Here is a 27,665-nt window from a genome sequence, read left to right on the forward strand (position 1 = left end):
AAAATGCAGAACTGTGCTCTTTCTCCACAATTATTGATAGGAAGTTTGATGTTTCAGGGCTGGTGTACAAAGAGACGGAAAAATGTGTAAAAGAGTACTTCTTTAGTACTACTTCCTGTACTCATAAAGGTTTTTGGGAATTGGTCCGAAGGGCTTTTTAGAGAACTTTAAGTATTACTCTAAAATGGGAAAAAGATGGTAATAAAAGGGGGATATTCATCTGCCATTGGTATAATCAGAAAGGACTGTGCCCTCTTGCTCTTTTATTAATAGGGAGTTGGATGTCTTTAGTTTATAAAGGCATGTAAGAAGATGTAAAAGAGTACTAATATATGGTTTTGTGAATTGGTCCAAAAGGCATTTTAAATTGTATAACGTTTCACATGTAAAATATGAATAAAATGTGAATATTCGGCGAAAAATCATAAACCAATAGTACAAATAGAAAGGACTGTGCCTTTGTTGCTCTTTTCCTAATAGCAAGTCGGACAACTCACTAAGGCGTGTAAGAGTATGTGAAAGAGTACTCCAATAATAGTACTTCCCATCCTCATACATTTTTTTGTGAATTGGCCCCCATTGAAAATAATCTTTTCATGATTTCAAACATTTGGAGCTTTTTGAGGGAGTCACACCTCCCACTAGTAACTCCATAGTAAAGTCAAAGCACCCTCATAAAAGAATCAAAGACAAACTGGCCTCTCCACTGGCACATATTCATCAATCCAGCTTTTCTCTTAGTAATATCTGAATCATCTCTCTGGCTCTGTCCCTTTCACTTAGGGCATGTTTGGTTACTGTCACTCTGACTCTATGCAGACCAATCCATTTCCTTTGCAGGGAAGGGACACGCATCACACACGATATAAAAAATAAACAAAATATAGATTTTACACTTTTTAGGTAATTAGAAACCATATAATACAGCTCCGAACAGTGTGCCATTTTCAGGATATGCATGTTAATTGCACATACAATCCTACTCCATCTCTTTCTGCTTACAATAAATGTGGCATTTGGTCAAGCCTGAAAGGAACCACTGACAGAATATCGGAAAAACAAGTATGTGTGGACAGAATATTTTGTCAAAAAAATATTGAGGATCAAACTATCGAGAAGGTAAGTACAAATAGGTGAGGATAGATTTACTATTCTTCACTCCACATCTTTGCACCTTGAAAATCCATTAAATATATATATATATATATATATATATATATATATATATATATATATATATATATATATATATATATATATATATATATATATATATATATATATATATATATATATATATATATATATATATATATATATATATATATATATATATATATGTTTGGATTTATATATAGTAAAACTTTGCTTACCAATAGAAACCTATCTTCACAATATTTTTGTCCTCTATAATTTTGGCACAATATTTTGTCCACACAATTTTTTTCCAATATTTTGACTGCAAACCACCTGGAAGTGTGCTGAATAAAGAGTTTTGTTCTCATCTCCCTTCAATACCTCACATCACCGCTCTCCTGTGCAAATAACACAGTTTGAGAAGGATCAAACAAGTAATCTTGTATAACACATTTTAGAATAATATCTATTTTTGTACAGGATAGTACTTAATATTTTTATATCTGCTCACCAAGTCACACCACTTCACAGCATGCAACCCACACTACACAACCTTGAAGGACATCATACCGTATCTAATCGCACTGCATCACAGATATATATGTTACTGCAGCACCACAACCAACACACCTCACCATACCATATCATCCACCACCACATTCCACGACACCACATTACAAAACCCCCAGCATATATCAGCACATCCCTCCATCTAAGACTCCTATACTCCATACGACAGTACATCACACCACACAACATCATATGAGAACCACCCTTGATAATACTGTAGCACACCATTTCATTCAACATCACATAAAGCACATAAATCCGTCACATACACCATGTCCACACAAAAAAGACATCACTAAGTCACACAATTCAACACCATGCTACTTTTAGCAGTCCACAGAACCCCATCAAAACATGCGCCATCACGTACCCCACTTTGCTCTAACTCACCACACTACACATTTACAAGCGTTGCCAGATGATGCCATCTCTACCTCAACAGACTAAACCACCATACACTACACCTCAGCATACAATACTACACAATCCACTATACTATACAATAACAAACCACTCAGCACATCACTCTGTACCGCACTAAAATATATCACATGACACATTACAACAGTTCACCTTCTATTATATACAGCCAACACCACATCCCAGCATACCACACTATACTATCTAGCATCACAGATCCTCCCTCTACAATAACACCACTCACAGTGCCACACTGTTCCACATCACATAATAGAATTTTGAATTAAGAAAGATGGAGTGGCCGATGGGTGTGTAAAGCCACAGGAGTAATGCTATCTAGAAGAGACATTCATTCCCACTTCACTAAAGAATAGTGTGAATTTAAAGTAGTGATGCTTTGGGATTCATTACTGCTTTTTTTTATGAAAAAACTCGTTTTCATTTGTCATGTTTTTTTAAAAACTCTGCTGTTGGAGAGGCTGTGTGTCCCTCATCTATCTTTTAAAAAAGTACACTGGCTAAAAGCAAAAAAAGCACATATTGACATAGTAGTCCTTGGCACTTAAGGGAACAGCTTTGTGTGTGGAAGTGCTTTTTGAGAAAGGGAAGAATGTCTTCACTCACAGTGAGCTAAGTCAATGGCTGAAGAGGGCTGATTCAGAACCCTTGTGGTATGCTGTAGAGAGTTGAAGAAAAGTGTGAATGGCACAACAGCTGACCAATTGATGAAGAAGGCTGGCTGAAAGTAAGTATTTTATATGTGTACTTTTAGTGCGGTAAACTCTATATCAATGTACCTTGAAGATATACATATTGTCAAGGTACATGCATGTAGCGATAATTACAGTAAACCTAAACGTATCTATGTACCACAATATTTTGCTAGTCATTATGCTGGCTGCAATAGGTTTGATGCAATATCTTTAAGACTGGATATTCTGTTAGCACGCCAATGTGGCCTCATGACATAATGAATTATTTGTAAATATAAAAAATAAAAAGAGAGTGCTATCCTACGAATTTTTGTTGCATACATTTGTAGCTGAAAAGAACTCACACTTTGAATTTGGCTCATCGCCTCACATTCATTCATCAATGCTCGTTTATCCCAAGGATGCCTCAACAAAGGAGCACACAGTTCATTTGAGACCGGGCTTTTTGCCAATGCAAATTAGATTTGATGCTGTTTACAAATGCATTATCACTCCGTTGAAATATCTATAGACTGTTAAAGGTCACTTTGTGAAAATTAGATGCCTGCTTTAAAGGAGTGGGCTTGGTCGAGTCCTTTTAAGAGGTATTTGCGCTGATTTTCAAATGGTCTTCCCCACTTCCACAGAAATCAAGTTTGGTAGTAAACTATGTGCTTCATAGGTATATCAAAAAGAATGGGGGGACCGGAAGTCATTGCTGACGTATGACTTGTCACTGCCCTTTCCCCCTACAGTCCTCATGAAAGTGTTTTAAAACAGTGCCCAAGAAGTTGCTGTGACCCCGCGCCCAGTCTCGCGAGCATTAGCTGCAGACATGTGAAATCCCTCATTGGCCATGAGGGTTGTAATTGCTGGTGCCACGGCAGCTTTATGCCTGGTAATAAATGTACTGCTTTCATTTATTTTATAGTGCTGATGGTTTTACTCCAGCAGTTACTAGTGATTCTGTGATTTAAGTGCTGTCATTTCAAAAATAAAGGTTTACTTTCACAAGAGATGCTGGTTGTAAGGCACTGGGACTTTTTTCTTGCTTAACCCAGTGCGGTTGAGGGAGCCATATTCATCTACTTTACGTCTATAGGCCTTATAGAGAGGGTGGAGTAATTCATTTGTGAAGAAGCATGCACCTGTTTTTGTTAAGAAGCTCATTTCATTTTGAATAATTCAAACTTTCAAATTTGTGGAAACTTGCTTTCATTTCACTCTGAGGGGCCTCTGTTATGATGAAGGTGAAAGCATACGATTGGGCTACCTTAAAAATACTTTGATCCACATGTGCTGCACGAAGAGAATGAGGCGTGTTTTATCTTTAGACATGCTTCAATTTCTAAGAATTTCTTTGTGTGGTCTTCCTTCTACCACTAGTCACTTGTACTAAAACTAAGGAAAGTATGTTCAGCCCCAGGCAGCGCAGGTACACCGAGAGCTCAATTTATAATGGTGTCAAGTTTGGTCTCAACATGCAGGAAATTATACCCCATGCCTGACATACAGGCTAATGAAGATTGCTTAATGTTACCTGTTCCTTAGTATATTTGTGAGATTTTCAGGACACAGTTTACAAACAAATCGTTGTGAACTGAACCCTTTACAACGTATATTGTTGACATATGGTATGCACGCATCCAAGCATAATGCTATAAGATAGACGTGTTAGCAATAGACATACCCTGTCTGCTAGAACAGCAGATGCTGAGAAATGTACAATCCAAGTGGTGAGAGGTGGCCAGTACATGTGGAATAGCCATATATTACACGTCCCAATGGTATGTCCATACACTTTTCAAGGTAGATTTGCTAAACCCACTTTTCTGTTGGTTTTCATTGTGATATGGGTAACTTAAAGTAATTTTAATTCCTACAAACGACACATGAGTAATTAGTCCTCCCAAAGGCGGGAACCCACTTTTGACCTCTAATTTGAATTTTCTTTGGAATGTGATATAATGCTACTTTGAGAATTGGTTGAAGATGAAGATTTTATGACTGAAGTACAGGCTGGAATGTGTTACATGAACATAAGTGACTGCTGTCTTATGTTACAGGTGATAATACCCAATGTATCTAACACTTAACAGAAAATAATTTTTTGTTTTAAATATGTTATTAATTATTATAATCCTGTGGATATAGTAGACCTGTTTGACCAGCCTAGAGTTTGATCCACCCTTTTTTATTTCAATTCAGGAGGTGCATTTAAACAAGGTGATGAGCTGGTGTTTACATGACAAGGGCTACCCACTTCTCCATTAACAATATTGTGAGAATAATAATATGAAATTGCCGTGTAGTGGAGCTCCAGAGTTTGTAATTATAATTGCATTTATAAAGCGCTTACTACCCCTGACATGGCATCAAAGTGCTTTCCAGTGAGTTGCATGCTACTCCAGAACCCAAAAAGTATAGGGAAACATTAATTAGTTTGATCGTTGGACATGTGAGTCTGTTAGCTGGATTGAAAGGCTAATGGAGAGAGAGAAGAAGAAATAGTCTAGAGAGTGTTTATTGAGGGTAATAGTAGTAGGAGGAGGTTTGGGATGAATAAAGGAGAGAAGGAGGTGGGGATAGTCTCTAGAAGTGGATTAGCGAGAAAAAGCAGGTATCGGATGAGCCTAGGAGGGATACATGAGGGAAGGAAAGGTTTGTTTGGGAGATCCGAATAGTAAACAAGCACTGGCGTTGCCAATAGGTCTCGCAGTAGGAAAGTTGGAGCTATTGGTTTTGTAAATGACAAAGCCCTTTATGTTTTTAAAATGAAAACAAAAAAAAAAGGCATTGTTATTTGCAATTGTAATAGCTCCAACTTTCCTACTGCGAGACCTATTGGCAAGTGATTCTTTCTCAGGACAACTTTTCTGTGCCTAGAGGAACAAGTCATGGTTGGAAAAGATGCAAGAGTTTATTACACAACCACTTGCAAGGACAATAGGCCTGGCATTGGCTGTCGCCCTTTTGGCTTTGGGTTTGTGGTCGAATTATGTGGTGAAGTTGGATTGTGTGGTGTAGAACTGTGGCATTGAATGATACTTATGCTGAACAGCTTAACATTGAAGTACCTCAGATGCAGTACTCTGGTAACAGTGAGGGAGCATTAACCAGGGGCTATGGAGCACTGCAAGATTAACATCCAGCGGCAGAGCCACAGGGGCAACTTAAACCAAGCGAAGCGCCATAGAACAACCTAAAATAACGTAGCAGCCCTTGTATGGCCAAGAATCTTAAGGGAGTCTGGGAAAGGCCACCTGGGGACGCCCAGTAAAGAGGCAGACCAGGGGCAGCTTGGGTTTGCCTTTCATTCATGCCTTAAGTCTATATGCTCAGAGGCTCCTAGCCCATTGGCAAACAAAGGGAGTACAGAAGCCAATTCTTTTTTTAATCTAACTAACCTTTCAGAATCGTGCCCAGAAGTGTTGAGGTTTCAGATGTTAGGTTGGAAATCAGATGTGCTTGTTTTGCATGCTGAGCTAGCTCTGGTTTTCCGCTGCATTTTTTTTTTTACCTGAACGTTTCTGCAGCAAGCCAGCTGCTGTTGCAGTGCCAGTGTATAATTCCCCATGAAACTCACTCAGGTCATGCAACTTTACAGTCTATGGACGTAAAAGAATTTTAGTAAAAGCTACTCAGTTTTATTTTCTGAAAATGTAAGCGCGGTCAGTACCGACAACTAAATGCGCTTGCATGATTCAAAGTATTTAAAAAGTAATGGGTCGGAATGGACTAAAATAAGTAAAAGGTCTCCTGCAGTCTTTGATTAAAGCTCAGGTTTAGAGAGTGGGATGCACTTGGTCACTGTACACCGAGTTGGTGCCGCGTCAGCACGACTGTACAAATATTAGGTGGGTAACAGCAGAGAAACCCCATGCCGCTGCACGTGTTTTTAATAAGAAACCCAAAACAAATGAGCTATGCAACATGTATTGTAATGCCTGGATGTGGGCACTATAAACATTACCAATAGGCAATATTGAACCTACAGCTGCCTCTGCCAAAGCCAGTGGGGTTAGGGCGGTGTCAACCGTGTCACTAAAACCAAACCTTGTATGTCTGCCTGCCGACTGACCCATTTGCTGGCCTGCGTGTAATCCAGTTGGAGGAAGTCCTCACACAAATCGGGAACGCCAGAAAATGAAATGGAAATGTGCTATAATTATGCAGCAGCTGTTCGGTTGTTGCAGTATTTTCTGTTTTATTGAAACTTCTCCCGAGATATTTGAACCCTGCGTTTTGGAACGCTAATTTAGTAAAAGGGAATATTGCATCTCGCTAATTTTGCTTGTAACAAAGTTGTGTATTTAAAAATATGTTTCCTTATTGCAAAATAACTCTTTCGCCGTAGGTTCCATAGCTGGTGTTGAACAGTATTTACAAAGTTTTGCCAACATTTTGAACGGCTTCGGGAATAGATTTGCTCAAGTGATTAGGTGAATTGCTGACTATGGAACAAAGGGGGTTGTGTTCTAGTCCCGGCGGTTTCACTTGGACAGTGTGTGATCCTGGGCATTGCACGTCACGGTTTTACATTTTATCACGTATACTTACCAACGTTGGTACAAGATTTTTCAAAAACCACCACAGGCATGACTGACTCACTTGCAGCCGCGCCTGTAATGTAGTCGGAGGAAATGTCACGCCGGATCGCGGAACACCAGAAAATGAAGTGGAAGTGTGTGCTAATCATGAAGCAGCTGTTCGGTGACAAGCGGTGGTTGCAGTCAGGCACACGACTTTAAAAATAATAAAAAAATCGACGCCCAGCGTGAATTGCAATTCGGGAATAGATTTGCTCAAGTGATTAGGTGAATTGCTGACTATGGAACAAAGGGGGTTGTTTTCTAGTCCTGGCGCTTTCACTTGGACAGTGTGTGATCCTGGGCATTGCACGTCACGGTTTTAAATTTTATCACGTATACTTACCAACGTTGGTACAAGATTTTTCAAACACCACCACAGGCATGACTGACTCACTTGCAGCCGCGCCTGTAATGTAGTCGGAGGAAATGTCACGCCGGATCGGGGAACACCAGAAAATGAAGTGGAAGTGTGTGCTAATCATGAAGCAGCTGTTCGGTGACAAGCGGTGGTTGCAGTCAGGCACACGACTTTAAAAATAATAAAAAAAATCGACGCCCAGCGTGAATTGCAACGGCCTCCTAATACGTCACGGGACAAGTCACCCAGTTTAAACAAGAAATATATAAAGTGACACAGGACACAGAAAAAGAGATTGAATCCTGAAACAAAAGGCAGAATTAGGCAACATTAGATGGAGGAAGTGTTTGATATCCTAGAGCAGGGGAGATGCAGGCTGTCGCGTGAGATGTTAGGGAAACTGAAAGTACGGCCGGCCACCGGCCAGTCATGAATAATTAGGGGAGGAGATGCCGCACAGCACACGCTGGGAGAAGCCCTTTGATGTGCTGTGCGGCCGTGAAAAAATGCAATTAGGAGGGAGGGAGGGAGGCTGATGCTCGTGCTTGTTTGGTCACGTGATTCACGTGAACTTAAAGAAAACTGCACGAACGAAACCCTTGGTTTCACGAGCATATTGAGCACTTGAATTCTCGCCATTTTCCAATGGAAAAGGCGAGACCTAAAAAGGTTTGAGATGATGCAAGGCGGGATAGAGGAGGGAAGAGTCTAGAAAGGGTTAGTTTGGGAATCATAGTAGTAGAATGAGGTTTGGAATGAGTCCGAGAGTGGAGGTAGAGGGTATACTGAGTGAGATATAGGGTAGCGCATTGGAGAGGCTGAATATGTTTTATTTGTTTTAACAGTAGGAGTAAAGTAATAAATATATAGACACATAAGTACTTTAATGTAGTTGTCTGTTTATTAATTTATAATCTGTTTTTCTTTTTTCTTTTAATAATTGATTAGTGAAGCAATTGTAGCTAAATAGTTATGCTAAAAATGTTCATATTGTGATAGATTAATAAACAAAAGGGGAACTATAAGCATATAATCAAATAACCTATATGAAAACTATGTAGTGACCTATATTACCTACCGGTGGTCACCAATAGGTAGTTATAGTTAGGACCTTGTTTCCATAGGAAGAGCGTTTTTTGATTTGCCACCAACTTTAGCGTTGTTTGACCAATCCTCAGAAAATTGTCAATACTAGTTTGATGCTCACTTCAGCACCTGTCTTGAGATGTCAGGATGATCCGGCAAGCCGGGTGCGAGGAAAAGGGGGTGGAGGGGCCCCAAAACACTTTTTCCCCTTGTTAATTTCCATAGGCAACTTCAGACAGGGCTACAGCCCGAGTTGCTAAACGGAATCACACAAAATTTGGCAGAAAGGTAGCAATTGGTCCACAAAGTGCCCTTTTTGTTAAATGGTGCAAATCTGTTCAGCAGTGGCAGAGAAATGGAAAAATGTTTAAGATAAGAGTGCAGGCTTTACTCTCTCTTACTAAATGTGGATGATGCAATGGTCATGTCAGAAAATGTGCTAAAATACTTGTTCGGAGCTTTCGAAGACTTTTGTAAAATAAAAGTATGGATAGTCAATGCCTACAAATCCAACGTCCTGATTTAAGGAAGTGTCCGTCTGTAAGCAAGTCCTTGAATAGATCAAGATAAAATTAAGGAATCATTGCTTTTTATGGTTTTAGCATTCGTTATAGTGAAAATCTCTCACAGAGACGCAACATCAACTGTTGGAAAATACGAGCTGTGCAAGGATTTTTGATGAGGAGATAAGTAAATATTCCCCATTGAGGTTTCAAGTAGAGTTTACTGTAAACTTCAAAATAATATTTCAATATTGACAGTGGGAAAGTATTAAGATTGGTCTGTTTGGCTAAAGTAGGGAGAAGGTGAAGGGGTTCTCTGTCTGCTAGAGCACGTATGACTTTGAGTTATACTCGTACATCTTTGTTGTTCTGCTTATGTTAGGCACATATGATATTGAAGAAAAGCTTCACAACTAATCTTTGACACTTGCCCCAGAGAGGGCAACCGTACAGTTGTATCTTTCTAAACTAAGTTGCTTTTCACTTTCCTTGCACACATAAGTGTATTTACGTTTATGCAAACATACAGTGAAAACACTCTTGTCAGGAAAGCACATGTCTATGGAATACAAATATCGATTGTGACTAACAATGTATTAAAACATGAAAAATCTTTATTCTATTGTAAATACAAACACAAGGGAACATAAAAACCACAATAATTTCATATGTCAGCATACAAATAAAAATTAAAAAAAACAACTACATTAATATACAGATAACAAATTGAGCTTTAGGCCCCAACAAAACTAATCAAGCCTGGAGCACCTAGATCTGACAGCAGGATGTAAAAAACCTGAAACTGCACCAAGAACATACACATTACGCAGTAGTTCTAGATAGATACATGTATTAAAAATAAATGCCCTGATTTATCCTGGGATTTTTTTAAGTGGGAACATGACTCAAAACTACTTTGCTAAAATTCCTGGCCAAAACAGTAAAACATATTTTTTCCTGTAACAATTTCTCTTCTATGTCAATGACTGCAGTTCACAGCCAAAGACCATTAGTAAGGACAGCATTCCGCTGATACCATCAATATCCCATTAAGAAACGTGTGCTTATTTTGTAAGTGCTCTTTCCAGGTATAAACCCATTTTAGAACGGTTTAAGTCTTCACCATTGGCCACTCATGTTATCTTAGAGTGTGTGCCTCTCCTGAGCAGATACCGTACGCTCTTCTCGTCATTACTTACATGTCACTCACTCTAAAGTGGTATTTTTCTGGCTTAACTCTTCAAACAGTTGCTCTGCAATTAAATGCACTGCCACAACATCGGTTTTAAAACTTTTTTCTTAGATGAGAAAGAGAGAGCAATGACACTAGTAAGATGTCTGTGACATGAGAAAAAAATACGATAAAATAAATACAGCAATAAAACTGAACTGGTAAGAAAAGTGTATTTGGTTTTAAGCGATGTTTAAAAGTCATAAAACATTATGGGCTAGATGTAGGTAAATGGCATTTACCGATTCGTAAATACCGAATTTTACAGATTCGGTATTTACAAATCGGTAAATGTTATGTAGGTAAATATTCTTTAAAAATTACCGAATCGTTAAGATTCGGTAATAACCGAATCGGTATTTACCGATTCGGTAATTGCCATTGATTCCTATGGGCCTTGAAATACCGATTAGGTAAAAATACCGAATTGTCAAGGGGGGCAGGGTGTCACTTTGACACCCTGTTGCACCCCTGATTCTGGCTGGTGTGCCATGTGACACACATAAATGCCCTTAGGACATGTATGTGTGCCACATGGCCCAGGTGTACATGCACAGATGTGCATGTACACAGGAATTTGTTATTTACCATGAAATAGTATTTCATGGTAAATAACGAATTCTTAAGGGCCTGTGGCACTATTTTAAGTGCCACCTACATCTAGATTTACCGATTCGGTAAATTTACCGATTCAGTATTTTACCGAATCCGTAAATTTACCAATTCTGTAAATTTACCGATTCGGTATTTTACCGAATCTGTAAATTTACCGAATTGGTAAATTTACAGAAACGTTAAAATTTAAAATACACCTATCAAATGGCAGGACTGTTTAAAAGACTGTGGCCAATCATCGATGGCTTTTCCGAACTGATGAAGGCAGAAACCAGAAACGCGTCTGCGGATATGACAAAGCCCACTAATGCCCCGAGTGTGCACCGAAGTTGCCATGTGTTTGTTGATCTTTAAAGCGGTTCCACCTCCGCTTTTCGGTTGCACCCGCCGTGAGTTCGGCTGGCCCTGGGTGGAATGGTGTCTTTTCTATATATATATATGTATATATGTTTATGTCATGTGAACAAGGCTCCTTTGAGCCGAAACGTCATGCGGCTAACTTGCACTAAATAAATAAGTTTATCACTAAACTGGTCCGTGTGTGCGTGATCCCTTGCTGGGAGGATTCCTGAGCATGTGGAGAGAGACGCTGGTCTTTGGATATATATATATATATATATATATATATATATATATATATATATATATATATATATATATATATATATATATATATATATATATATATATATATATATTACCTACTGGCGGTCGCCAGTAGGTATATATAGTTAGGATTTTTTCTCTATGGGATTTTTGAAAATTCTATGTCTAATAACTTTGGCGTTTGTGGACGGAATTGGCTGGAATTTTCAGGAAAATGGAACATTTTGTTTCTGAGCAGCCCCTGAAAATTTGGGGGGGTTTCGTCAAGGGGGGGCCAAGAAAAAAGGGGGGTCCCAAAACGTGTTTTTAACATTGAGTTTCCCATAGGGCGGTTGGCCTCACTTTTAGCCCGAACGGCTGAATGGATTTGCACAAAACTTGGCAAAATTGTAGGGACTGGTAGCCCGATGTGCCTTTGCTAGGTCTCAATATATGTGCTTCAGTGGATTTTGAGAAATTAACGTTCAAAAAAAGATATATATCTGTAACAGCGGACCGGGCAGCGCTCCGGTTCGCGGACTTTTCGCGGTACGGAGCTTTGTGAAGCGAAGCTGATTGGTTCTCCGGCGTCTGTGAACATTCCAAACAGTCCGTAGCGGCCGCCATCTTGTCTCTCGGTAGGATCGAGAGACAAGAGGAGGCCAAAGCGAAGGGGCAAATGACCATAAGGGGGCATAGTAGATCCTCGCTGACCCCCTAGGTTTGATGTGGAGGTTTTAAAAGGGCCCCGCGGGGCAAAAAAAAATAATAATAATAATAATCGAACGGCTGAATGGATTTGCACGAAACTTGGCAAAATATTAGGGACTGGTAGTCCGATGTGCCTTTGCTAGGTCTCAATATATGTGCTCCAGTGGATTTTGAGAAATTAACGTTCAAAAAAAGATATATATCTGTAACAGCGCTCCGCTTCGCGTACTTTTCGCGTTACGGAGCTTTGCGAAGCTGATTGGTTCTCCGGCGTCTGTAAACATTCCAAACAGTCCGTAGCGGCCGCCATCTTGTCTCTCGGTAGGATCGAGAGACAAGAGGAGGCCAAAGCGAAGGGGCAAATGACCATAAGGGGGCATAGTAGATCCTTCCTGACCTCTTAGGTTTGATGTACCATTTTGCCAAGTTTGGTGTAATTCCGTTCAGCCATTCAGGCTGTAGACGTATGTAAATGTCCTATGGAAAATTGCATGGGGAAAACACATTTGAAAGTGTTGAAATGTAGAACCAATTAAAATGTTACTTTGGTTTTGTATTTGTGTGTGATGAAAGTTAATTGGTTATGTATATATCTCAAATGAGAGGAAACCACAGCCATTTTGTGATACTACTGTCTGAGGTACATTTGTGAGGAATTTTTGGTGGTGAATTTCTGGTGTTTGATTTACACAGTACTAACACTTCTCCTACTTTTAAAAAGGTGAGTTTTTAATTTGTAAGGGGAACTATGTTGTACACTTGAAGATAATTTGAAAAATGTTTTCTGTTATTTATTTGCAGTCCTTCTGTTATACTAAATACTTGATAAAGTTAGTTTTATATTATGTATTACTAAAAACGATAAATGAAAGTGATTATTTTTTTCTGCAATTTACAGCAAGCAATTTCAAAATAAAATGGCTCACAATGAAGAGACCGTGGCAATTTCTTTTGAATTGTCCACTACATTGATTGAAATTGACAGCAGCAATAATGAAATATTGTCACAAGGAGGAGATGACTTGAATGATTCCACTACATTGATTGAAATTGACAGCACCAATAATGAAATATTGTCACAAGGAGGAGATGACTTGAATGATTTTTTTGATCAATCTGTTGATGGCGAATTTATCGAATGTTTGGAGACCATAGAGTTACAAGAATCATCATTGCAGACTTTTAATGAGGAGATTCCAGATGAGATGATTGAAGAGGAAATTCCTGATGAGGACATGTTACTAGTTCTTTCAAATTTAGAAAATTCAGAAGAATAAATTTATATTTAGAAATCAAAAATTGTTTGAGACATTATTCATTTTTATTTTTAATTTATGAGGTTGTAGCGAAGTGATTGTAGTATAAAATTAGACTTATAGTATAGAGTGCAACATTTTTATGTTACATGGTAAGTTTACTCATATTTACTTCCCTTCTCGCACTATATTATCTCCAATGTGTATTTGACATCTCTTCTTCATCTCCGGCCTCCTTTCTCTCACTGTGTGTCTCTGATGCATCTTATCGCTGCTATTTTGTGTAATTACAGAAGAGAGTAAAATAAAATAGTTCGGAACGTGAAAAGGGGGCAAAGTAGAGTACCCCTCACCCCCTAGGCCTTCTCAGGCGGTCCCAAAAGGATCAGTTTCTGCTTTCCTGAGAGATTATGGTATGAGTTCCATATACCACAATAATTTGCATTACAACATGCAAGATATATATCTCCTATTACCAACTTTTGGAGATATTCGCGCTAAGCGCGAATATCTCCAAAAACTAACACCTGCCCTGAGCAGTTCTTAGCCATGTTATCCAATGGGAGGTGGATAACATGGCTAAGAGCATTAGCTCGGTAATGCATGAATATCGCGGAGTTTTCAGCGATATTAATGCATTGCGGTCGTTTTTTATCGCATTTGCGATAAACCTTGATAATAGCAAGGTTTATCTTCGATAATTTCTGACGATGCTTAGCGGTAAAAAATTTGTTGGTAAGCATCGTTAGCGATAAATATCGCTTAACTTTGGTAATATGCACCAACGTCTGTTAACGTTAGATTCGAAGGAAATGAGGAAGTGTTGAAAAACATTGTTTGCGCCATCTTGCCTTTTTTGAAATGCCACACTTTTGTCGTGCACGGCAGCCCTTTTAGATGCCTTGACCAGACCCACTCTCTGCACGCTGTCGATTCGTAGCATGGCTCCCCCTCGCAAGCATCTTCCCCAGGCACTGCTCACCCCCGCTCTCTGTGTTATGCATGGGCAATAAACCTCTCCCCATCTGCGCTGCTCTTCCCTGAGAATCACACTCTGTGCCCGCCCGACACCTCCCTTTCGCCCTATTCACTACCGCACCCTCTGACACTCCTCTTCCTCTGTGTCCGATTGTCCAGGCTATCAGCTAGCCCTGCAGATGTAGTTTATGGCCCCAGCTGTAAAGAATCACCCCTCTTCAAAGGAGTTATAGTAGATCAAGGCCCACACCCGATGAGATCCGTCACACCACACGTGTTCCTACTATCTGAAAACCATCCTGTATTGTGATTGGGGAGGGGACCGAGCCTGAAGCGGAAGATTCCAGGGATGACTCTTTGTACATCAAAGTTTTTACATTTATGTGTCACATTAAAAATATATAGCACTCCAACAAAGTAGTAGGATTATAAAACTTTAATAACTTATAAATATATACAACAAAACAAAAACAGTAAAAACATTTAAACAACGAAGAGACCGTGGCAATTTCTTTTGAATTATCCAATACATTTATTGAAATTGACAGCACCAATAATGAAATATTCTCACAAGGAGGAGATGACTTGAATGATTTTTTTGATCAATCTCTTGATGGCGAATTTATCGAATGTTTGGAGACCATAGAGTTACAAGAATCATCATTGCAGACTTTTCATGAGGAAATTCCTGATGAGGACATGTTACTAGTTCTTTCAAATTATGAAAATTCAGAAGATGTTGCCTGGGGGTGGGTCGTCAGTAGCAGTCTGTTGTGCGAATAGTTCGAAGGCAGCAGAACGCGCTGAAATCTAGATGGCACGAAGGTGATGTCTAGTAAGTTGCCGCCCAGCAAATAACGGCGTGGGGCGCCGCGGGGGTGAGTGAGTCCAGTAGGCACCACAGCTATTCTTACCGGCATTGCAGAATTACTGCTGGGGACAATGCCTGTGCTGTAGCAGGGTCACAGCAGAAACAAAAAGGATTCTGTTGAAGATGTTGTTGGTTTTCAATTTGAAAACAGTTCTGGTGTCAACTGCTATGCTAATGTAGTGGTTAATGTTTTGTTTTCTCTAGAAAATGTAAAAGAGGGGGAGGCAGTCCAAAGTTCTGGTAAAAGGGCAAAGGAAAGGATCGGTGGTTTGAACTATCAGTCAAAAAGGGGAGGGGGTGCAACAATTTTTCCTACCGGGTCACAGTGTGCTTTCACCGGAACTGAGGTTTGCAGGATTCTAGTAATTCAAAGTGAGGCTGGCGCCAGCATGGGAGCGCCGACGTCCCGCGGATACAGTTTCGTCACTCCACGGGCGATCATGGCAGTCATTCCCCATCGGGGGTGTCTGCGGGGGTCGGAGACTCCCGCGGCTCCTCTAGAATCTTCAAGGTCGTGGAGGACTACGGTGGTGGAGTCAACCAGTGACCGGGCCATTTCTTTATGCTGGGCCCGCTCTTGCCAGGTCGATCGCCATTTTGAGAGTTCGGTAGCTACTGGCGATCGCGGGGTCAAATGAGCGGACGGGCTGCACCCTGCCGGGCGAGACGTTGCAGCATCGCCACAGTGGAAGAACCCTTTTCCGGGCGCCTGGAGCGCTGAGGGTGCAGGTGGGAAGCCTCCACTGGGGAGGCGGGAGAGGCCTGTTCGCACCGTCTCTCCCTCCCAGTGCACCCCACGGCGTCTCGCTTGAGATTTGTTATGGCCGGACCAGGCGATGTGGACGAGGGGGGGGGGGGGTCGGAGGCATGTGCAAGACATCCCCCCCAGTGTAGTCAAAGCCATTATTGAAGAAAGAAGAAATGTCCCGTCCGTCTTCGGGCCGGGCTTCCGGTGGATGTCGGCCGGACGCCCCTTGCTCTGGCCCCATGAACGGGTTCCTTGGTTTATCGGCTGCAGCCGGATCCCATCGGCCCCGGCCGTTGGTGGCCGGACCGGTAGAGAATGTGGCGGGACTACCTGCAACTGTCAAGGGCCACCGCGGCCGGACTGGGAGAGAGAGGGGAGGGTCGAGGACACGGACATTCCCCCCCCTGCAACTCTCCAGCGTTGTCAATCCCCCTGGCCGGGTCCCGCTGGCCTCGGCCTCTCCTCCGGCTACACCCTACGTGATGATCTCCTGGCCGAGGCGTGGCAGCAGGACCCGCCTTATATGTGTTGCTTCCGGCTGGGCGTAGCCGAAAACCTGTTGCCCTTTGGAAGTTTCTAGAATGGGGCGGATGTCTGCTGACTTCTATCTTTCCCAGTTTGCCGTTATTTGGCCGTGGCAGGCGGTGGGACAGACACGTTTTGGGGCAGTGAGGGGCGATGTTTTCAGGTTTCTTATTACGGGCTTACTTCTAACGTTTCTTGTTTCTAGGACAATAATAGGTTTTATCATTACGTATTGTTATCGTTTCTTTGTTTGTTATTTAATAAAAAGTTCATCAGTGGCAAACTGATTTTCGTTTTCCTATTCTTTTCTTTCCAGGTTGTTTCATGCTAAAGTTTCTGTTAACAGGATACAGTGATCACTTCGTTATTATTGCATATGTCCTTTTCACTAGGGGTGCTCTCTTGTTGGGCCAGATGACCTATCTCTAGTAAATGGTCCGGGTGAAACAGGTGCATCAATCAGTGGGGAGTAGATAGGCATGACAGATTACAACGGGGGAGAAAGGTCCGCATTACCTACACTTTCACTACTTGCAAAGATTTTCCTACGTTTATTTGCAAACAGGGAATACCTCCAAAAAGAACTAATTCCCAAACAGTCAATGTTCGGACAATCAATCAATCAATGAGGAATGAAATAGGTACGACGTGTTAAAGGCTTGCGTTACCTACCCTTCACTATCTGCAAAGGGAGAGAGAATATTCCTATTCTTCCTCGTTTGCAGGCAGAGAAGATCCTTAAGAGAACCAACTTCGAACAATTCAATGCTCGATTCAAACAATCAACAAGGGGTACTGTGAACACAAATGAACGCCGCTTATGTACATACACATTGCTATTTTCAACAGGTTGTTCCTAATGTTTCTATTTTAGCGAGGTCAAAAAGAGATCCCATTAGTGGCCTACTGATTTTGCTCGATTCCTTTTGTTTTTTTACACGATTTTTCGCTATCTGCAAAGACTAAACAGAGTATTGCGACTCTGTGCTTGTTTGTAAATAGAGAATGAACCAAAGAGAACAATCAATCAAATGGAGAGAGAAGCAGGCACGACGGATTACAACGGGGGCAAAGGCCTGCGTTAACTACCCTTCACTATCTGCAAAGAGAGAGTACTCCTAATAGAAATGAGGGGTGGGGGCAGCATTCAAAGCAGATCAGTGTGCATAAACACGAAAATGTTTTTACTTACCACGTACTTGACATTCGACAGCTTATGATATTTGCTATTAAAAAACCATTGAAATTCACTGAAAAAACCATAGGTTATAGACCATATATAGTTAGGAATTAGCATTTACAAAACCTTGAAAATTCACTGAAAAAACCATAGGTAATAGACCATATATAGTTAGGAATTAGCATTTACAAAACCTTGAAAATTCACTGAAAAAACCATAGGTTAGAGACCATATATAGTTAGCTGGACATTTTATTGACATAAAACCAATGAAATTCCATATATAGTTAGTTGCACTAACTATATATCGCGCACCCGCAATCCACTGCTGATGATGTCACATATTACATCATTCATGACATGGTCAGTGACATCACTGATGACATCACTGATGACATCTCAAATGACATCACTGATGACATCTCATTTGACATCAATGACCACATCACTGATGATATCATTCATGTGACAATACAATGCATCTCCTCACATTTTAATATAACCTCTGTTTCACCCAGTGTTAAATACAGAGTATAATTTTTGAAACCATTGACACACCAATACTAGTTACTACATACGCACTCACTGATTCCTACGTCTACACACACCTTCACTCATTCACCCATACAATCATTCATACATACAATCACTCATCTTTACAACACTATCATATGCACTCATACACCTATACAGACACTCACAGTCTGCCACTCATCCATGGAGTTACTCACACACCTAGTCAGTCCTGTAAAGAATCAATGACACTTCCATTTTCTTGTTTATACAGTTAAACATAGAGCACCTTACATTTTCAAACATATACTAACACATACTTACCTTCTTATACAATCATTGATACAAGTACACATTGATCTGCACAGAGTCACACACCTCCCAGCCAGCCACACACACACTCAGTCTCTCATACAAATACTTGGGCAATCAATCAATAACCCATATAGTTACTCATATAGCTACTGATCAACACATGCAGCAGTTTACAGAACAACAGACATAATGATGCACAAATTAAGACAGTTTAGTCACTAACCCATGCACTCAGTGAGACACATTTAATCACTCAGTCATACAGTCAGTCATGCACCTACTAAATCCTTCGTCCAGACACTTACACATCCACTCATTCTTCAATATGTAAGACATATTTAAACTTTACAGAAACAAAAAATCACTGGATGTTGTTATCAGTCATGTCATCAGTGATGTCATTTGAGATGTCATCAGTGATGTCATCAGTGATGTCACTGACCATGTCATGAATGATGTAATATGTGACATCATCAGCAGTGGATTGCGGGTGCGCGATATATAGTTAGTGCAACTAACTATATATAGAATTTCATTGGTTTTATGTCAATAAAATGTCCAGCTAACTATATATGGTCTCTAACCTATGGTTTTTTCAGTGAATTTTCAAGGTTTTGTAAATGCTAATTCCTAACTATATATGGTCTATAACCTATGGTTTTTTCAGTGAATATATATATATACACATACAGTTTATGTAATGTATATTTTTGGAGTGTAGATCATAGAAAAAATATATATTTACCAAAAACTGTGTTACAAGTGGTAAAATGAATGCAGTGAAATATATTACACTGAGGTACCCTTATAACTATGAGCAGATACCTGCTTTATGTGAAAAAGGCACTGCAATATGTACTTGTATAGCTATATGTAATCTTTTCTCGTGTCAATTTAATTGTGAAGTCATGTGAGATGTCATCAGTGATGTATTCGTGTTGTCACTGACCATGTCATGAGTGATGTAATATGTGAGGCTATAAGCACTGCATTGTGGGGGTGCGAGTTATAGTTAGCTATTTCACTGGTTTTGTACACGAGAAGTCTGAGCCTAACTATAACATCCCTGTAGGCTTTGTTTTTATCAGTGAATTTCTACGTTTTTTTTTCATTTCCTAACTATAACGTCCCTGTAACCTTTGTTTTTTTCAATGAATTGTTGATGTTTTTTAAATGCTAATTCCTAACTACAACGACCCTGTAACCTTTGTTTTTTTTCAGTGAATTTCTATTTTTTTTTAAGTAGTAGTTGCGTTTGCAGAGTGTTGGAGAAAGGGGCGAGGCCTCCGACCAGCTCACAGGAATCCCGCAGTGTAGGACTTACTGGTCTCTTGGCCCCCAAGGTCCTTCAGCATCCAAGAGTACTTTATCCTCCAACCAGTAGTGCACCAGGAGGGGCATTTGCAGAGTGATAGAGAAAGGGGCGTGGCCTCAGTGAAACTCTTTGCAATTCCCCTGTGTGGGACTTACTGGGGGATAACAGGAGGGTTGTTTTCCCCCAAGGACCCTCAGCAGCCAAAGGGACTTCATCCCCAACTAGTGTGCCAGGAGGCGCATTTGCAGAGTGTTGGAGAAAGGGGGCGTGACCACTGACAACCTCTCAGCAATCCCGCTGTGTGGAACTCACTGGAGGTAACAAGAAGGGTAGTTGGCCCCCACGGCCCCTCTGGAGTTAATTGGACTTAATTCCTCAAACAGTAGCGCACCAAAAGGCGCGTTTGAAGAGCAATAGAGAAAGGGGGCGTGGACTCACAAGACCTCTCAGCAATCAGATTGTCTGAGGATTACAGGAGGTAACAAATTAGCAGGACCCGGTAAACAAAAACATTTTTAGTAAGCGTGGGCTCCCTTGCTTTGTTCATTATCTGCCCCCAGGTGGGCCTGAGGGTGTGAGTGGATTCGTTAGTGATTTTGTGGATTTTGTCATCAGTGATGGCATTCGAGATGTCATCAGTGATGTCACTGACCATGTCATGAGCGATGTAATATATGAGGGCATAAGCAGTGCATTGTGGAGGCACGAGTTATAGTTAGCTCAGCTAACTATAACTGCTGAATTTCACTGGTTTTGTACGAGTGAAACATGAGCCTAACTATAACATCCCTGTAACCTTTGTACTTTTCAATGAATTTCTAACGTTTTTTAAAAATTTCATTTCCTAACTATAATGTTCCGCATAATCCAAGGAAGGAAAAGAGCCATGTTATGAATTTATGTGGAGACAACCTCAGCATCTCCCTTTTATTTCTTGTTTGAAAGACCAAGTGAAAAGAGTTGCATTTTGATAACCATGTCCATTAATATATATATATATATGATCAAGGACCCTCTTGGCTGAAACGAGTAATGGCTGACTTGCAAAAACGGAGTAAATAAAGACATTTTGCTGCACTGATCTGGTGGTCCGTGCTCTTATCCTTGTTGAGGATCAACATGTCAGGGTTGGAGTGTTTTCCTGATATATATATATATATATATATATATATATATATATATTTCATACAATCGCGCCAAAGTATTTCTGGAATGCACTCGACAGCTGTTGGAAACCTGTTGGTGTAGACTCGTTCTCACCACAGCCTCTCCTTTAATCGAGATGGTGCGCCAGTACGGCAAGGCTGCAGCGTAATTTAATTCAAAACAATCGCCCCAAAGCATTTATGGAACACATTTGACAGCTGTTGGAAACCTTGCGGTTTATTGACACATGGCGAACAACAATTTCAAGCTGCTCAATGAGGAACTACTGAAACCTGCTTGCATCAGCACTAAGCAACGCCCACTATGAGCAGGTACAAGACAAAATGGCATGCAGGGCACTCTGGGAGACTTCTGATCAGCTGCCTATGAAGAATAGGTATTAACCTCAAGACACGTCGGCATTGAGAGACTTAAAAACCAGTATGAAATTGTTGTTTGCCATGTGTCAATAAACCGCAAGGTTTCCAACAGCTGTCAAGTGCGTTCCAGAAATGCTTTGGGGCAATTGTTTTGAGACGATTGTTTTGAGAAATAAAATATATATATATATATATATATATATATATGTATATATATGTATCACTATGAACACGTTAACCATGATATTTCCATTCCTATGAATTGTGATTTGAATGCAAATATATTATGTATATCCCAATTGCTTTCTAAGATTAAGCATAGATTTCTTTCTTTATATATGCAAGAGACTTTTTTCACTTTTTTCTCTGTTTTCTGTGCTAAATATGGAGACCTAGAAAGAAACAAGCATTGGCAATGCCAGTAGGTCTCACCTGTGTTATTTCTATTGGCTTTGTCAATTATTTTGTTAACTGTGTTGTAAACAGTAGCTGAACTAAAATAAAAAAGCACTATCTCATGGTTAACTGTGCTGGCATCGAGCTAGGTTGAGTTCTGCACGTGTGTAGGTGCAGAGGGTAGTATTTTGGAAGGAAGATTCTGAGTGACTGTCTCAAAGCAGACGGTGCCTGCTTGATTTTTTTGAATACCATGTCAGTGTTAGGGCTGTCTGAGTCCTGGCCTGGCCAGGTTTGTTTCTGGGGTGGGCACTGCTGGTGATGACAATTTTCCAGTCCTGGGACGTATGTGTCAGCACTCTGTTACTGGGTCCTTGTGAAGGCTGCTTTGCATGCTATCTTTCTGGGTTCAGGAGAGAGGCTTAAGCACTGATAGAACGTTGTGAGTTCTGGATTAGGCTGTACTGGTGTGCTGATGTCTGTGTGTGTCTTTAGTAGTACCTAGGAAGGACTGTGCCAGTGTTCTGTGGGTCCGTAGGTTGTCCTGATATCTGTGTGCCTTTGTGGGTTCAGGAGAGGGCTCTGCCAGTTCTTGAGGCTGTGAGGGTCCTGGGAAGGGTTGTGCCTGAGATGGGTCTGTCCCCGAGAGATTTGTGTCGCCCCGTGGGTGGCCTGTCACTCTGTAGATATTTGTAGGTCCTAGAGATGGCTCCATCATTGCTAAGGTTCTGTCAGTGCTTAGGGTTTGTGCATATAGAGTTGCTCGGGTCACAGTACCTGTGCAAGCCGTCAGCACATTGCCTGTTGATCCGCCTTAGAGAGGGAGGCAGACACCACAATAGAGAGACAGGAGACACTGGAATTAATGCCAGACAGGCTTCGAGCCAGAAAGCACTGTAGGGGAAACATACAGCCCCTGCCCTGATGTAGGAACCCGGGCAAGGGGCTTTCCAGATGGGTGTGCCTCCCCAAACTATTCATAGTTGTTTTGTTTATGGGAAAACCCACAACTATGTATTTTTTATATTACCATTTTTTAAAAGGTACAAACTGTTTAAAAACAGTATGTGAGATGTGTTCCTGTCAGTCACTGGCATTGTTGAAAGAAGGTATTTCAGAGAGAGCAGCAGCCAGCAGGAGTGGGAAGAAATAGTACCTCAATCATGTCGAGAGCAGTGGACGGTCACTGATTAAGTTGAATTATTCTTTGCTAGGTCCCTGCTCCACAGCAAGCATCCAAAGTGATGTTTCGACTGCACTAGCCAATTAGAGATTGTGGAAAGAAGAGTGAAAATAAAGGGTGCAAATGATAAGCAATATGCTGCCTCCAAGCCCTTTTTGTAAACAATAGTGTGCTCGCAGAATCAATACTAAAAAATATTTTGTGCTCAAGACATGTTTTGAGACCTCTCTTTTTTTCAGCTACCACTGGACATATCACACAGAAACTTTCAAGGAAGGAGCTAAGGTGGAAGAGACTTTTTGGGGGAAAGTTTTGTGAAGATTTATCAAATGGCACAAAAGTTATAGGCAAACAAAAAAAAAACGGTTTCCTATGGAAACATTGTCCTAACTAGAACTACCAAGTGGCAACCACCAGTGGGTAATATATATATGGATTTTGTTTATGGGAATTGTAATTAGGAACACATTTCTTGGGTCATTATTAAAGAAAACAGAGCAAATCTCTTACAAGCAAGATCAATGATTATCTGAGGCTACTCTAGAGCAGTAGTGGCTAGTGGATGGAGTTAAGCGGGGTGACCGAAGTTTACTACCCTCCACCCTGCCCCTCCCCCACCCCGCCCAACCACCCGCTACACTCCTTCCATGAGCCGCTACTGCTCTAGAGTGTCATCCCAAGATTGTTTTATAAAATTAAATCACCATTAAAACATTATGTAGATTCAAGACAATTGTATGAACAACTTGTGCACATTACATTATCCAAGTGGTTAGCAATAAGGTTGCTCATTTGCACTGATTTATGCTGTTCTTTCGCCCCTCCAAGAACTGAGTTTCAATTCATGCATCTTTCACTAATATAACCCCTTGGATGTGCCAGAACAGTGATTCTCATCGGCATATTCAGTGACTGGGAAGTTTGTTCTCTTCACTAGGGACCTGCACTTTAGTCACGCTTTAGGTATTAGACAGACTATGGGAAACAGAAATATCGTGCGCCAATATATTGTGTAAAGAATACTGAGAACAAAAATATTGTGAAGCTAAGTTTCTCTATGTAAGCAATGTTTTACCGTATATTTCGCCACATGTAAGTACCTTGTTGGTATATATATCTTCAAGATACGTAGATGTGTTGTTAAGACTAGTAAATATATTGTTACCTATTTTCACTTACCTTCTCTATAACTTGGTCCTCAATATTTTGGCACGAGATTTTGGCCACACAATATTTCTGTTTCCTATATTCTATCAGTGATCCCACGCATGATGAGCAAAAACTAGTCTTTAGATGATGATTCTTGAGCAATTTAAAAGCAGTGGCGGCTCTCACAGGTAAAAACAGTGTGGCGGGGTGGGGGATGATGGAAGTCGACAAACAACGGGATAAGTAGTATTATATAAATGAATAAAACCACTTACTTTGCGGGCGCCGCATCGCGATGCAGTGAGACCAAAGTAAGTGGTTTTATTTATTTATTTATCTAATACTACTTATCCCGTTATCTGTCGACATCCACCATCACCCACCCCGCCCACCGCTCTTACCAGTGCAAGCCGCTACTGTTTAAAAGCTGCACCTTTTACAGGTTCATTCTAATCCTCTCTTGTACACCAAGAGTTTGGGCACCCTGGGGCAATTCTGACTCTATTGTGCACTACAGAAATAGTCACTGTTACACTGAACCTTCATATGGATTCTGCCTGAAAAAGCACCCAACATATGATTGTCTTTCCTAACAAACTTTCTCCAATGAGAACATAAGCACTGAATACTCGGTTAATTTAATGTATGTTAATTTTCTTCTTTCACGAACAGTGCCTTTTGTCCTTTCATTACGCGATATTGCATTTCCGTGTCAGATTTGTTTTGCTTTAATTACTATTACCTATTAAGTTCTTAATTTTCTGTTCATTAGATTGGATCAGCATGGCCGCTAGCGGACGGCAGGCATGTGGTTTCTCCGACGAAGTGGCTAACAGGGACTTTGTTCTCTGTCACAGCTTGCGGAATAACTTAAGAGAGCAGTGTATTAACACGGAGTTAATTGGAGGCAAATGTGAAAACATCCGCAAGACCCAGCAAGGTAAGACGGAACCGTGGAAACCGACTCCGCTTGACCACATGAACTAAAATTAAATACTCCCCCCCCCCCGCCCCCCCCCATACTACTTGACGAAGCGCCATTGTTGCGAGCCTTTCAAATTGAGTTCATCGTTCGGTACAATGCGGTGTCCCTGTGAGCCAACAACGGCTTGTTTTGAAGTGTCGGACGTCTAATAAAGGCTAATCCCGGCGGGCAACAAAGCAAGCATTAAGAAATCCCCCGGCCATAAGCAGCCACATACCACGGCGTTGCTCTCGTTATTCAGATCCATCTTGCCTGCAAACGGGCCCCATGTTGTTCCGACCGGAAGCTGCCGCTGGCTCTGAATCTTGCGCTCTCCGTCCTTTTGGCGCACTTCCAGCTCCCCTGCAGACACGGAAAATGAGACATGTTTAGAACGCTTGCTAGTGGGCCTTGACAGCAGCCACCTCCCTCTTTGTGTCTGTTTTACAAGCCCAACCTTCCAAGAGGCCCAGGAGTCAGAATTATTTATGCTTGTTTAACGAACAACTGATCTTGTCAACCACAAACATGGCGGCACTCTGGAGTGCTCCCCTCTGGCTCACAACGGTACGGTAAATTAGAATCTAGCCGCCTTATTTCTAGCCACGTTATGCTTTTACAGCACTTCAAAGGTAAGCATCTAGGATGTATGAAAGTTTCTGAAAACAATTGGAAAATAAGAGAAAGTAGACACAGGGAAGGGAGGGAGAGGGGCAGAGGAGGAACGTGAAATGGGGGACAACACTGGCAGCAGGATGTTGATTTTACAGATCCTTACATTATTTCAGTGATACATTATTAATATGAGGAAATCCATTAGAACCTAGGTAGAGAGTCAAAACCCTGCAGAGGAAAGGCCACTGCATCCTTCCAACTCTGCAGACACTCTTCTACGGGAGACCAGTTTCATTTTATTTAAAAGAGTAGAAAATATCCAATGCCATATGCAACTGGTGCGCCAGTTTGAAGACAGTGTTATCCTTTTTCATTTAATTTGTCCTAAATTTTGAGAGCAGGTCCAGATTAGGGTGATCACACAGCATTGGGCAATTACTCTTATGTTCTGGCATTTGTCGGGTTTGAATATCTGTTACATCAACCCCATTATAGGTCCATTAAAGTAGTACTGTGCTTTGTGACTTGCCCAGCAGATGGGCCCATCACCCAGTAAGGGGTCGCCAATGTACTGTAAGACACAGGCCAGCAGGTACAGATCATCTGTGAGAAAGTTGTTTACTGTTAAGGGTCACCCACACATTTTAATCTTTAGCCATTTTTTGGGACAAAATGCAGCACAGTTCTGAATCTGTAGCCAACTCTGAAATTAACTTTGGTGAAAATGCTTAAGTACTAAGACTCTGCAAGTTTGCTGTTCATTCACAGTAAGTATATTTGGCTGCACTTCTATAAATGTGTAGACTCAGTGTCTCTCCAAAACATTGAGGGAAGAGGTGTTCCTGCGCCCACAGAGCACCACTCTCCTAGCCACAGTGGCAACACAAGCCGCTGTGGGGGTGTGGAGAGGGGGACCTGGGCTCTGTGTCCACTACTGAAGCCCCATCACAAAGCTCTTTTGCATGCTTTGTAAAGAGTGGCAGGTGGCAGAACAGTGCCAATGTAACCATTTTTAAAGTGCTTCATATTCCTGCACACTTAACAGAAATGTTGGACCCCTCACGAATGTACCAGCATGGATGTTTGTGGCTGTTTTTGTGTCTCTTGAGTGTTGTAAAATGGATTTCAGTACATCAAAACCTGAAAATATTAACTTTGTGGCAAACAGACAGGACAGTGATGACTGTTGGTGGTAAGTGTGTCTGTGTTTTTGCTGGACGTTCTTCAACTATTATACTGTCCTTTATCTTCCCTTTGCTTTACACTTCTCCTTTTCTTTTTATGTACTGTTTTGTCTGCTTGCATTGGATTGAATACTGTGTAATGGCATTACGACACTGGCCCACATATTGCATCTTCACCAAACTGGCACAAATGTATAAGCGGTGATACGTCTCAGGTTACCTCCCTTCTTTCCTCTATAAACAATCCACTCTTTGCACGAACCACCTTTAAAAAGGTTTACAATTCTCTCCCATGTCATTGGCATATAACTAGATTTCCTTTGACAGCTTTTGAGATTAACTGTTACGCAGACATTGGAAAATATGTCACCACATCAACAGCCATTACAATGATTAGCCATTCTTTACACTCACCGCTACTTGGCAGATTTACTGTTCTAAATCCAG

General features: G+C 41.0%; 1 protein-coding gene across 1 annotated transcript in view; it reads right to left on the bottom strand.

Annotated features, from left to right (window-relative positions):
- Positions 1-27,665, bottom strand: part of ZFPM2 (zinc finger protein, FOG family member 2) — a 641,123-nt gene that overhangs the window by 277,983 nt on the left and 335,475 nt on the right. Inside the window, exon 4 of the mRNA XM_078685577.1 lies at positions 25,658-25,782. Within this exon, the coding sequence (XP_078541703.1) occupies positions 25,658-25,782 (125 nt within the window). The remainder of the gene's footprint in view (positions 1-25,657; positions 25,783-27,665) is intronic.

Source organism: Lissotriton helveticus, chromosome 4_1, assembly GCF_964261635.1.
Source record: "Lissotriton helveticus chromosome 4_1, aLisHel1.1, whole genome shotgun sequence".
Classification (NCBI taxonomy): domain Eukaryota; kingdom Metazoa; phylum Chordata; class Amphibia; order Caudata; family Salamandridae; genus Lissotriton; species Lissotriton helveticus.